The sequence below is a fragment of the Hyperoodon ampullatus genome (genome assembly GCF_949752795.1).
Source record: "Hyperoodon ampullatus genome assembly, chromosome: 8".
NCBI classification, from domain to species: domain Eukaryota; kingdom Metazoa; phylum Chordata; class Mammalia; order Artiodactyla; family Ziphiidae; genus Hyperoodon; species Hyperoodon ampullatus.
Genome location: NC_136921.1, coordinates 35591525 through 35606694, shown reverse-complemented (window position 1 = coordinate 35606694; position 15170 = coordinate 35591525). Strand labels below are relative to the sequence as shown.

Here is a 15170-nt window from a genome sequence, read left to right as displayed (position 1 = left end):
GCCACAACTTGATTTAAATGCCTCAGTAATTGAACATTGTGTCCTCGAGATAAAGGAGATGGGGGAAAAAAGAGCCACCCTCGTTTTAATGAAAAAGTGCAGCAGTCTACCACCTTTCCCCATGCTTCTCAAGAAAATAATTGCACAGACTCAGAGAAGTCCAAAGTCATAGCAGAATCTCTGAGGCACTCCTGGTTAAGAGAGAAAAATATGACCCAGTAATCTTCATAGATTATGAGAACAAACCCGTTTTTTTTTTAAACAAAAGCTGAAGAATCATTCATAGGGATCATATACACCATTTCCTCTAACATAACCTCAGTCTCACAGTGTTGAAATGGGACCGATCAGCCTACGATGGATTGCACTTCACCCAAGGAGAAAGGAAGGTGTGGAAAACACAAACATTTTCTACTGCTTCACAAACACATTTACAAGGAATAGGTGAAGAGAAGACATAGGAAGGAGGGAAAAGAAAACCTTATTGCTGTTTCCATACAAAATACAGTATGAAGATACCTAAACTAAATCAAATCTGTTTATGATGACCAATATTTTCACAAGTGGGATGAAGTGTCTTCTTGCACATGAAATGTTCAGTTTAGAAGGTAAGCAGAAAGATGAGAGAGGATGTCAAGACTACACCTGGGATATTAGCTGCATATTGAAACTTGGGGATCGAGACTGCTTGGTTAAGGGAGCTCCTGGGCTGAGGAGCTCTTTACCTTCTCCAGCTTGACCTAGCCGGTCTTCCTGCAGACTGACAGTTGAATATCGATTAGCATTGTTAGCTGCTAAATTAGTAACACCCTCAGTGCCAACCCCAATGCTGGTACTTGCTTGACTGCCATTTACATAGTCAAACGATTTACTTGAGGAAGCACTGGCTGTCCGAATTAGACTTATACTATTAGTTTTTGGCACCACCTGGCCAGCAGGCAGGCTCAGGTGTTTCTTCATCGGCGTCAGCTCAATTGAATCTACACTAAGATCAGTTGGTTGCTGTACATACTGCCTGCGAACTACTGAATCTCGAGGGCTCTCACTGGATTTGATAGCAGAAGTTGTTTCTTTATCCTTGGCTGAACGCCCAGTTGCTACTTTCCTTAAGTTTCCCCTCTGAGAAGAGGAGGATGGTTTGGTGCCAACTGGCTGGCTGCTGAGGGAAGCCCCTGATGAAAATCCTTCATCTGCATCATTCAGGTTTACCGACTCCTCTCCTCCATTTACACCCTCAGCACCTAAAAAACAAATCAGACAGACTCAGCAATAGCTAAATTAAATAAGAAGCAACTGTGAATAACAACTCAACTGACCTTATCTCCTAGGTAATGTTTGCTATAGGTCAGCAATGGCCCTTGCTATCAACACTTCCCCTAAATAATTTAGGGGAAGAAACCTTAATCTATACAGAATTCTAATGTTATTCATTCTATTCATTTAGCTTTAATTAGGCTAGCTTTTGTACAACTATCCACAAACAAACCTAGCATACTATCAATATTTAGACACACAAAACAACTTAAGGATAAAATACAATATTTTGTTACATAAATCTTTATGATACACCTTGTCAATTTGAGGTGAGCATATCTATTTAAAAAAACAAAAATTTTTCCTCATATCTTCCTTAACCCATCATGAAATAGAACTTACAAATGAGACCCCCTTCTAATTTCAGTCACCCAGAATGTCAAAAACTCATCCCCAAACCCTTTTTAACTACAATGAAATTTTATATTTATTCAACAGCTAAGTGCTTCTAAATGGCTTTAAAACCTTTAACATGGAACTAGTACATTTTCTAACTCTAAACTAAAAACTCTAGATTGCTTCCAGTAACTTCATATTCACATTTTGTCTTATGAAAATCTCTACTCACTGGTTTCCATATTTTCTTCATCGATTAATGTGAAAATATTTGATTATCAGAGAGCAAGGGTAGGGAACCAGCAGGGATACTGAGGAAGAATTTTTACTATTTTATAATATATAAATAATATATACAATAATTTTTATATGATGTATTTCTATAATATTTTTAGTACTGAGATATATTATTGTCGGGATCACAAAATACTATAGTGTCTCATTACGTTTCATGCAGAAACTGCAGTTAATGAAAGAATCCTTATCTTGGGATTTTGTAAGAAAGGAAGCATATATAATATATTTAGCTTGGGGTTTCCAGAAAGCCCAATTCTCTTACTGAAAGTATGATCAACATTCTCTAGAAAGTAGAACATTTGTTTCTTTCAAAAACTGATAGCAGTTTGCTACCTTTAAAATATGTTTACCAGACTGTAAGAAAGTTAAATCTGAATCTACATACAGATATCAATATTATAGTTAAGGTAAAATGTTAGGAAAGAAATCTGAAAAAACCTTACTTTGAGATACAAGTTACCTAAGTAAAATATACATGAAATACTTAAACACAATCTTTATTTAACACAGTACCTGAAAAAAATAAAAATGTTTTCTCACATGGATTAGTTATTTCTTTCCTTCAAAAGAAGAATGAACTAGGCTATCCTTAAAGCAAAAGGCATCTTGTTATATCCAGCAGTTTAACAATCTTTATTCATCATGCAAAGCCATATGAAAATGCAGCTGACACCACTTCTCTCAACCCCCTTCTTCAAAAGAACAGCAAAATAATGTACAGCAAAACAAAAACTTTAAATTATATTTATATGACATCATCTTAGCAATTTATTTACAATTACTCTAAAGAACTCCACAATGCCCAAGAAAAGATAGTTACTGGTTCAGAATTAATATCAGTAATATAAAACTAGGAGTGAAGAGAAATGTATCATTGGGTATATACAATGGTTAGGAAAGGAGACTGAGAGACTTAGTGCTAGCTTCTGAATCTTGCCACATGCAGATCTGATGCCCAAGCAATATGGCCATAAAGAGATGATGATAACATAAAAACCACCATGCAAAAGAATCTACTGATATTTTATATACTAAGAAATGCTATTTCAGTATAGTGGAACACTGAATATACTTTAATCACAAGCATTGTCCTCAGTTTAGTAATAACTTTAAATCCAGCTTTTAAAAGTCACAAATAAAATGTTACTTCACAATCGGGATAAAGGTAGGTGATGGGCTCATATTCTCCCTTCAATTTCAACATATAATAAATAAAACTTTAACTATAAAACTATTTAAAACCATTAGAAAACATGTTTTCTTTTTCTTTTTTTCTTTCTTTCTTTTTTTGGCTGCGCCACACGGCTTGTAGGATTTTAATTCCCTGTCCAGGGATTGAAACTGGGCCCTCGGCAGTGAGAGCACAGAGTCCTAACCACTGGACCACCAGGGAATTCCCTTCTTTTTCTTTTAGAAGACCCATTATTGATGCTAATCCAAAAGCTCCAGAAGACTTCAGAATTACCAAAACTTTTCATAGGTTTTAGCAATTTCCATATTTCTGTTTAAAAAAACCTCAAAGAATAAAAAGGCAATTGTGTATAACAACTTTTTTCCTTTCTAATTTTCTCCCTGGGTGATAATACTATTCATGATCCAAAGATGAGGCAACCAAAAAGGATTTTTAATGAACTTTTCTATTTATGTCTGCCTTTCCTTATAAATTAGCTTTTACTAATATTGATTTAAAGCTACAATTAAGCTAGATTAAAAGGGAAAATAATTTGAGAAATTTCAAACACACCAAAGGGACTCATTCCTCTTTCTTTGTGGCTACACCCCACCCTCACAAAGTGAAATCTTACCAGTAATAGGAAATATTAAAATAGGATGTTTTAACATTTAATAGGATATTTTAAAGGAATTCTATTTTGATTTCTTTTTCAAAGAGTATGACTTATGATTAACAGGAAGAAATGTTTCTATCTAATCCCATACTTTTTAGAATTTCATCAAGTGTTAATGTACTTCCGTTTAGCACAAATACTCCAATATTCTAACAATGGTAGTAGATACACTTCAAGTGTCTCATTTAGGCATCAAGAATGTGGAGAAACAGACTGTTGTTCAATTTAGGCCAACTCTGAATTCGACATCTATTCATATACTTATTTTTTTGCATTATACAAGATAAAACTGACTCCTAGGGATAACATAAAGAGATACAGAAGAACAAAAAGGGAAGGCTGCGTCTTTCACACGATTCTCTTCATAGCACCAACTTCTTTGTGTCCCTAGATCATGCACATGCAACAATGTTAAATGAAGTAAGGTCAATCTGGGCAAATGGGCAAGGGAACAGAGGGTAGATTTAGATTCTTACTGAGCATGCTCAAATTTCTAATGCACCAAAAAGCAAGAGATTTCCCTAAGGTAGAAGGTAACTGCTTCATGTATGTTTGGTCTTTAAAATAAGTAAAAATATGTAACCTATTCTAAAACTTCTTTTCTTGCTATATTTCATAAATTAGTGTATAGCTTCCACAGCAGCAATATATTAAATAATGAAAAACTATTAGGCCACAGTTTCCTCTTTCACAAAACCAGCTTCTATGGCATCACATGTAAAACTACAAATAATACTTTCCTATCAGAGAGAAGTATTCTTTTCCAGATAGTGGTCGTGGGTGTGGTGGCAGGGGAGGGGTAAAAAAAAATCTCATTTGAGATACCCACACTGTAGAAACAAGGATCTGCTAGGATTTATAACCTCTAAATAATACATTTCAATTCTGTTTGGGAGCTTTATAAGGCAATCATTATTTACAATAAATGATAAAATGTAGTGTGCACCAGGACAGCACATTTATAGAGGAAAGATGTCAGTAGTTCACTAGTTAGACCCAGGCAACCTGACTCGACGATTACAAAAAGCCAATCAATACTTGTTTATTCTGTCAAAGAGATAAGAAATTCTTGTTAATTGACCACCCTGGGACTAGAGACAAATCAGCCGGCTCCACTTTAGTCCAGTTTCTCAAAGATAATGTGTTAATGCTTTACAACTCTCCTCACATATTTTCAAAAGAATACATTACTATATAAATGAAATTGATGCATAGTGACTAATAAGACTCATGTCCATTGGGTGCATTTTTCCTTTCCTGATGTTAGAATAAACATGCTCAGTAATGAAAAAATCCCAAGCATTTGCAGACCTTTTGGAGACAGGCCTCTCCCTTGTTAGTAGCCATGCCAAGCTGTTCTTTAATTACACAGGGATGCAGACTCCAGGCCAGCACAAATGGTAACTAAAGATTGTACCTGACCTGGTGCTAGCCATATGGGGGGGGTGCACTTTGCAAGGAGGAGCTAATATACCCTGGGGTAGTGGAAACACACACTAGAATGGAAAGATGTTCTGCTTGGGGACAGAGAGCCAGGATCCTTCTCCAGCAACTGCCTCACTGACTTTTGCCTCCTCATCTCTGTCCTACCCTCTGTTGTGGCTGATGCTGAGTTGGGCTCCGGTGAGCCGTGCTCAGGAGTCCTGCGCACCAGCACCTCCCCCTCTTGCACACGTTTGATCCCTAGGTCAGTGGAGCCGTGTTGGATCGGGGAGCCAGGAATACTCGAGTCAGCCTCGTTTGAGAAGTCAAAGCCATCTGGGATTCAACATATAAAATTTTAGTGCTTTTGTGCTGTTCTATTCTTTTCTGAGCATTTTGACCCAGGCAGATAAGAGAATGTATATATGGATATGATATAAATGCAAATATTATTTATATAGTTACATGTGTGTGCACAGCATGCACACACATAAGGCAGCAGATGAATAATGTGAGGTTTGCAAATGAACAGGAGAGAAAAATAGAGATCATTAAAACGGCAATTAATATCTCTTAGGCAAGACAGCTTGACTATTCAAGTACCATACGCCTATGAAATACTGCTGGACTCAGCACTTATATGAAAAGAAAAAGAAAGATAAAAATCAATTCTTTTATGGATAGCTGTATTATACCATTAGTTTGGCCAGTTAAATAGTTTTCTCCCACAATTCTCATACAGGCACCTTTTTTCCCCAGTATGGTAACAGGCTTACAGAAATTTCTTTCCTATTGTTATTACTAGTTCAAAAAAAGACAAAAATTAACTTGATCTTATTTTCTGTTTTAACATTCATAGAGCAGTCTAAATAACATCTTTCTGCTTTATAAAATATATATACATATTAAAATGAATTCAGGTATTTAAACCATATTTCTAGTGCTATTTTTAACAACTAAACAATTTTACTGTAATTACATAAAGTACTATAATATCATGTGCTAATATAGTCTGTAAAAACTTACTTTAATCCGTGAGTGGGCTGTAGGGATTTCGTACTCACCTTCTCTCCTCCATCTATGGCGACGGATTGAAGCTGTTGTAATCGCAGTCCGAGAAATCCTCGGCACTGTTGGAGTGACTTCGACTTTAAGTACTTTCTGGCCTTCTTGTGAAGAATCAGGAGCATCAAATGGTAATGAGTTTTTCATGGCATTGGCAACCTAAAATGATAACGTAAGTCTATATATATTTACACCCAATATACAATTTATGCTTATTTTACACTTCATGTTTCCCTACTTTTTAAAATATGTACTTAAAACATCTATTATAAAATATACAAGCATAATGTGTCAGAAATGTCTGTATCTCCACTGGTCTATATTCTTTTAGGCAGGCTTTAAAATGAGAATTCATTTAAAATAATGTGAGTCACACACCCCCATCGATTCCTTGAAGTTGTTGACTTTCAAAGAGAAAAAACATTCCAAAGAAAGAAAAAGTGTTTTTAACATTTGAACCCTGATATAGGAAAGTTTAGAATGAGTTTCTGATTATTCAGATGATAAATAACATGCAAAATTTAATCTAATAAAATTTAATTAAAAAATTAGCTTTGTTTCCATGAGGAGAAATTTTCCCTAAACACGTCTGGCATTTTGTTCCACCACTTTCTGCCCTCCATGGAGGAGAGTGAGATATGTGCCTGGAGAGTAATCACCATTATAACATTGTTTTGTTTCCTTTGTCCTGTCTAGATTTTAAAAATAGTTGTATACTGCTTTACCACTTAACACAGCTAGCATGTTCCTTTAATATGAATTTTCAAACATATAACTTCATCAAGTAAATAACATAACTTAATCATTCTCTGCTGTAAAACGTTTAGGGTTCTGATTCCTTTGCAATTAAACTAACATTGATCTAGTGTTCACAATACTTTAAAAAAAACTTTAAGTAGTTTCTTGGGAAATGTTGCTACACATGGGATAGTAGGTCAAAGAAAATACGCACACATTACCAAACTGCTACTGCAAAGGGATGATCAGAGTTGTGTCATACTGTTACTGGTAACATAGAGAATGCCTTCCTTACTCTGCTACTGGATGTTCACATTTATTTTTTGATTGATCATTTACCCTTTGGAGACATATTTATTTTGTGGAAGAGTATGAAATTTTTATATAGAACAAAATATTAATTGGCTTTTTTGTCATGCCTGTTGATAATATTTTTCTCAATTTGTATACCACATATTAATTTTGGTTTTAAAAAACTGATGGTTTAGGGACTATCCGGTGGTCTAGTGGTTAAGACTCTGCACTTCCATTGCAGCGGGCATGGGTTTGATCCCTGGTCAGGGAACTAAAATCCCAGATGCTGCACGGTGCAGCCAACAAAACAAACAAACAAAAACTGATGGTTTAGAATTTAGATGTTTATGTAGGAAAAAAAAAAAATCAACCTTTTTTGGTGATGTGTCACCATCACTAAAGCTTAGAAAATCCTTCCTTCTCTAGAAATTTGAGTAAATATTTATAACTTTTCTTCTTTCTTTTCTTAAAGGATTTAAAGACATTTAATTCTTTAATTTATCTGAACTTTATTTGATAAGAGGACAGGATCTAAACCAATTTTGTTTTCTCTCCAATTGTTACTATGGAATAAATCTTTTTCCCTCAATGATTTAAAATGCCTCATATATTACACATTGAATTTTAAACCTACTAGTGCCCTTTTCAGGCACAGGAATGTTTAATAAAAACTAAATATAACAACTTACCAATAGCGGTTGAGAAAAGAGTTCTAGCTGAGCTCTATAAATGATGTCATCAAGGACTTCCTGGCCAAGGTCCCATTGTCCATTATACCTATGGAGAAGCAGATTATTTACTATCTTTAGCAAATATTTCTAATATTCAACAACCATCTTTTCTATTCTTCCAAGTCCTATTATTTTGGTTCTGTAACAAGATTTTCACGTTAATTTTTGCATCATTTCATTTCTTGGTTACAAGAACAAAATGAAGATTTCAATACTAACATTTAAAATATTTTACAGGACTTCCCTGGAGGCTCAGTGGTTAAGAATCCACCTGCCAATGCAGGAGACATGGGTTTGAGCCCTGGTCCGGGAAGATCCCACATGCCGCAGAGCAACAAAGCCCATATGCCACAACCACTGAGCCTGCGCTCTAGAGTCCACAAGCCACAACCACTGAAGCCGCATGCCACAACTACTGAAGCCCACGTGCCTAGAGCACGTGCCCTGCAACAAGGGGAGCCACTGCAATGAGAAGTCCGCTGCAATGAAGAGTAGCCCCCACTCACCACAACTAGAGAAAAGCCCATGCACAGCAATGAAGACTCAACACAGCCATAAATAAATAAATTCATTAATTAATTAAAAAAAAAGAAAGTCATGAAACTTTCTAAAAATAAAATATTTTACAGAAGTCTCTACATATTAATTGCTTTTTATCATGTGTTGATATTTAGGGTGATCTATTTAATGCATTCATGAAAACCTGGGTTATGAACTACGTAGAAAGACATAGAGTTCCATACAGAAAACCTGACAGTTTCTAGTCTTCAATTTAATGATTACTTATATTTTGGCTACTTTAAAAGTACTGAAAGGACTATGAACAATTATACATCAACAAACTGGACAACCTAGAAAATGGATAAATTCCTAGAAATATACAACCTACCACGACTGAATCATGAAGAAATAAAAATCTGAACAGACCCATCACTGTACCCACAGGAGATTGAATCGGTAATCAAAAACCTCCCAATAGGGCTTCCCTGGTGGCGCAGTGGTTGAGAGTCCGCCTGCTGATGCAGGGGACATGGGTTCGTGCCCCGGTCCGGGAAGATCCCACATGCCGCGGAGCGGCTAGGCCCGTGAGCCATGGCCACTGAGCCTGCACGTCCGGAGCCTGTGCTCCACAACGGAAGAGACCACAACAGTGAGAGGCCCGCGTACCGCGCAAAAAAACAAAAAAAACCCTCCCAATAAGCAAAAGTCTGGGACCAGATGGCTTCATGGGTGAATTCTACCAAACATTTAAAGAAATAATACCAATCTTCAAATTCTTCCAAGAGTGAGCACTTCCATATTCATATCACGAGGCCAGCATCCCCCTTATACAAAAATCAGACAAGGACACTATAAGAAAATTACAAGCCAATATGCCTGATGAACGTAGCATAAATGCAAAAATCCTCAACAAAATATTAGCAAACTAAATTCAACAATTCACTAAAAGGATCATACACCATGGTCAAGTGGGGTTTATCCCTGGGATGCAAGGATGGTTCAACGTCTACAATTTAATCAATCGTGATACACCATATTAACAAAATGAAGGATAAAAATCACACAATCATATCAATAGATGTAGAAAAAGCATGTGACAAAATTTGAAATCCATTCATGATTAAAAAACTCTCAAAAAAGTGGGTACAGAGGGGATGTAGCTCAACATAATGAAGGCCATACATGATAAGCCCACAGTCAACAACAAACTCAACAGTGAAAAATGGAAAGCTTTTCCTCTAAGATCAAGAACAAGACAAGGATGTCCACTCTCGCAACTTTTATACAACATAGTACTGGAAGTTCTAGCAAAGCAGAAAAAAAGAAGTGAAACTGTCTCTATTTGCAGATGACATGATATATAATACAGCTGATCCATGAACAACACGGGCTTGAACTGCACAAGACCACTTATACGTGGATGCTTTTCAATAAATACCAACTACAGTAATACACAATCTGTGGTTGGTTGAAGCGTAGATATGGAAGGCTGACTTTAAACTCAGATTTTCAACTGTGCAACTGGCACACCTAAGCCCTTTGCTGTTCAAGAGTCAACTGTAGAAAACTCTTAAAACTACACCAAAAAACTGTTAGAATAAAGAAATTTGGTAAACTTGTAGGTATAAAAGCAATAACAAAAATCTACTGCATTTCTTTAAAAAAAAAAAAAGGGAATTCCCCAGTGGTCCATTGGTTAAAACTCTACCCTTTCAATACTGAGGGCGTGGGTTCAATCCCCGGTCATGGAACTAAGATCCCACAAGCCACACTGTGTGGCCAAAAAAAAAAAAAAAAAAAATCTGCTTTCTATACACTAATAACAAACTATCAGAAAGGGAAATTAAGAAAACAATCCCATTAACAATTAAATTTAAAAATACCTAGTAATAAATTTAACTCAGGAGGTGAAAGACCTGAGCATTGTACACTTATGATTTTCATATAATACCTCAATGAAAGAAACTGAAGAAGACACAAATAAACAGAAGGATATTCCACGCTCAAGGACTGAAAGAACTAATATTGTTAAAATGTCCATACTACCCAAAGCAATCTACAAATTCAGTGCAATGCCTATCAAAATTCTAGTGACATTTTTCATAGAAACAGAGCAAACAACCCCAGAATTTATACGGAACCACAAAGGACCCTGAATAGCCAAAGCAATCTTGAGAAACAACAACAAACCTGGAGGCATGATACTTACTAATTTCAAACTCTATCACAAAGTTTTAGGCCTAAAAACACAGAGATCAATGGAACAGAATGGAGAGCTGAGAAATAAACATATGCATATATAGTCAATTAATTTAAACAAATATGAGAATATAAAATAGGGAATGGATAGTGTCTTTACTAAATGGTGCTGGGCCACCAAACCAGCTTTACAACAAATGCTAAAGGAACTTCTCTAGGCAGGAAACACAAGAGAAGGAAAAGACCTACAAAAATAAACCCACAACAATTAAGAAAATGGTAATAGGAACATACATAATGATAATTACCTTAAATGTAAATGGATTAAATGCTCCAACCGAAAGTCATAGACTGGCTGAATGGATACAAAAACAAGACCCATATATATGCTGTCTACAAGAGACACACTTCAGACCTAGGGACACATACAGACTGAAAGTGAGGGGATAGAAAAAGATATTGCATGCAAATGGAAATCAAAAGAAAGCTGGAGTAGCAATTCTCATATCACATAAAATAGACTTTAAAATAAAGACTATTACAAGAGACAAAGAAGGACACTACATATGATCAAGGGATCAAACCAAGAAGAAGATGTAACAATTGTAAATATTTATGCACCCAACATAGGAGCACCTCAATACATAAGGCAAATGCTAACAGCCATAAAAGGGGAAATCGACAGTAACACAATCATAGTAGGGGACTTTAACACCCCACTTTCACCAATGGACAGATCATCCAAAATGAAACTAAATAAGGAAACACAAGCTTTAAATGATATATTAAACAAGATGGACTTAATTGATATTTATAGGACATTCCATCCAAAAACAACAGAATACATTTTCTTCTCAAGTGCTCATGAAACATTCACCAGGATAGATCATATCTTTTTTTTTTTTTTTTTTTTTTCAGTACGCGGGCCTCTCACTGCTGCGGATCACAGGCTCCGGACGTGCAGGCTCAGCAGCCATGGCACACGGGCCCAGCCACTCCACAGCATGTGGGATCCTCCCGGACCAGGGCACGAACCCGTGTCCCCTGCATCAGCAGGTGGACTCTTAACCACTGCGCAACCAGGGAAGCCCATAGACCATATCTTGGGTCACAAATCAAGCCTTGGTAAATTTAAGAAAATTGAAATTGTATCAAGTATCTTTTCCGACCACAACGCTATAAGACTAGATATCAATTACAGGGAAAAAAACTGTAAAAAATACAAACACATGGAGGCTAAACAATATGCCACGAAATAACCAAGAGATCACTGAAGAAATCAAAGAGGAAATAAAAAAATACCTAGAAACAAATGACAATGAAAACATGACGACCCAAAACCAAAAGCAGTTCTAAGAGGGAAGTTCATAGCAATACAATCCTACCTCAAGAAAAAAGAAAAATCTCAAATAAACAACCTAACCTTACACCTAAAACAACGAGAGAAAGAAGAACAAACAAATCCAAAGTTAGCAGAAGGAAAGAAATCATATGGATCAGAGGAGAAATAAATGAAAAAGAAATGAAGGAAACAATTGCTAAGATCAATAAAACTAAAAGCTGGTTCTTTGAGAAGATAAACAAAATTGATAAACCATTAGCCAGACTCATCAAGAAAAAGAGGGAGAAGCCTCAAATCAACAGAATTAGAAATGGAAAAGGAGAAGTAACAACTGACACTGCAGAAATATAAAGGATCATGAGAGATTACTACAAGCAACTATATGTCAATAAAATGGACAACCAGGAAGAAATGGACAAATTCTTAGAAAAGCACAACCTTCCAAGACTGAACCAGGAAGAAATAGAAAGTATAAACAGACGAATCACAAGCACTGAAATTGAAACTGGGATTACAAATCTTCCAACAAACAAAAGCCCAGGACCAGATGGCTTCACAGGCACATTCTATCAAACATTTAGAAAAGAGCTAACACCAATCCTTCTCAAACTCTTCCAAAATATAGCAGAGGGAGGAACACTCCCAAACTCATTCTACGAGGCCACCAACACCTTAATGCCAAAACCAGACAAAGATGTCACAAAAAAAGAAAACTCCAGGCCAATGTCACTGATGAACATAGATGTAAAAATCCTCAACAGAATACTAGCAAACAGAATCCAACAGCACATTAAAGGATCATACACCATGATCAAGTGGGGTTTATCCCAGGAATGCAAGGATTCTTCAATATATGCAAATCAATCAATGTGATACACCATATTAACAAATTGAAGGAGAAAAACCATATAGTCATCTCAACAGATGCAGAGAAAGTTTTCGACAAAATTCAACACCCATTTATGATAAAAACCCTCCAGAAAGTAGGCATAGAGGGAACTTTCCTCAACATAATAAAGGCCATATATGACAAACCCACAGCCAACACTGTCCTCAATGGTGAAAAACTGAAAGGATTTCCACTAAGATCAGGAACAAGACAACGTTGCCCACTCTCACCACTCTTATTCAACATAGTTTTGGAAGTTTTAGCCACAGCAATCAGAGAAGGAAGGAAATAAAAGGAATCCAAATCGGAAAAGAAGAAGTAAAGCCATCACTGTTTGCAGGTGACATGATACTATACATAGAGAATCCTAAAGATGCTACCAGAAAACCACTAGAGCTAATCAATGAATTCAGTAAAGTAGCAGGATACAAAATTAATGCACAGAAATCTCTGGCATTCCTATACACTAATGATGAAAAATCTGAAAGTGAAATCAAAAAAACACTCCCATTTACATTGCAACAAAAAGAATAAAATACCTAGGAATAAACCTACCTAAGGAGACAAAAGACCTGTATGTAGAAAATTATAAGACACTGATGAAAGAAATTAAAGATGATACAAATAGATGGAGAGATATACCATGTTCTTGGATTGGAAGAATCAACATTGTGAAAATGACTCTACTACCCAAAGCAATCTACAGATTCAATGCAATCCCTCTCAAACTACCACTGGCATTTTTCACAGAACTAGAACAAAAAATTTCACAATTTGTATGGAAACACAAAAGACCCCGAATAGCCAAAGCAATCCTGAGAAGAGAAAATGGAGCTGGAGGAATCAGGCTCCCTGACTTCAGACTATACTACAAAGCTACAGTAATCAAGACAGTATGGTACTGGCACAAAAACAGAAATATAGATCAATGGAACAGGATAGAAAGCCCAGAGACAAACCCACGCACATATGGTCACCTTTTTTTTTTTTTTTTTTTTCTTGCGGTACGCGGGCCTCTCATTGTTGTGGCCTCTCCCGTTGCGGAGCACAGGCTCCGGACGCGCAGGCTCAGTGGCCATGGCTGACAGGCCCAGCCACTCCGTGGCATGTGGGATCTTCCTGGACTGGGGCATGAACCCGTGTCCCCTGCATCAGCAGGCAGACTCTCAACCACTGCGCCACCAGGGAAGCCCCGGTCACCTTATATTTGATAAAGGAGGCAGGAATGTACAGTGGAGAAAGGACAGCCTCTTCAATAAGTGGTGCTGGGAAAACTGGACAGGGACGTGTAAAAGTATGAGATTAGATCACTCCCTAACACCATACACAAAAATAAGCTCAAAATGGATTAAAGACCTAAATGTAAGGCCAGAAACTATCAAACTCTTAGAGGAAAACATAGGCAGAACACTCTATGACATAAATCACAGCAAGATCCTTTTTGACCCACCTCCTAGAGAAATGGAAATAAAGACAAAAATAAACAAATGGGACCTAATGAAACTGCAAAGCTTTTGCACAGCAAAGGAAACCATAAACAAGACAAAAAGACAACCCTCAGAATGGGAGAAAATATTTGCAAATGAAGCAACTGACAAAGGATTAATCTCCAAAATTTACAAGCAGCTCATGCAGCTCAATAACAAAAAAACAAACAACCCAATCCAAAAATGGGCAGAAGACCTAAATAGACATTTCTCCAAAGAAGATATACAGACTGCCAACAAACACATGAAAGAATGCTCAACATCATTAATCATTAGAGAAATGCAAATCAAAACTACAATGAGATATCATCTCACACCAGTCAGAATGGCCATCATCAAAAAATCTAGAAACAATAAATGCTGGAGAGGGTGTGGAGAAAAGGGAACCCTCTTGCACTGTTGGTGGGAATGTGAATTGGTACAGCCACTATGGAGAACAGTATGGAGGTTCCTTAAAAAACTACAAATAGAACTACCATATGACCCAGCAATCCCACTACTGGGCATATACCCTGAGAAAACCATAATTTGAAAAGAGTCATGTAGCAAAATGTTCATTGCAGCTCTATTTACAATACCCAGGAGATGGAAACAACCTAAGTGTCCATCATCGGATGATTGGATAAAGAAGATGTGGCATATATATACAATGGAATATTACTCAGCCATAAAAGAAATGAAATTGAGCTATTTGTAATGAGGTGGATG

At 36.6% G+C, this 15170-nt stretch overlaps 1 protein-coding gene across 1 annotated transcript in view; it reads right to left on the bottom strand.

Annotated features, from left to right (window-relative positions):
- Nucleotides 1-639: 639 nt before the first annotated feature.
- Nucleotides 640-15170, bottom strand: part of HYCC2 (hyccin PI4KA lipid kinase complex subunit 2) — a gene marked incomplete at its 3' end in the record, with an annotated part of 61325 nt that continues 46794 nt past the window's right edge. Inside the window, exons 13-16 of the mRNA XM_079710101.1 lie at nt 8003-8090; nt 6281-6440; nt 5385-5552; nt 640-1241 (exon numbers count right to left, since the gene is read on the bottom strand). Coding sequence (XP_079566227.1) covers nt 640-1241; nt 5385-5552; nt 6281-6440; nt 8003-8090 — 1018 coding nt within the window. The remainder of the gene's footprint in view (nt 1242-5384; nt 5553-6280; nt 6441-8002; nt 8091-15170) is intronic.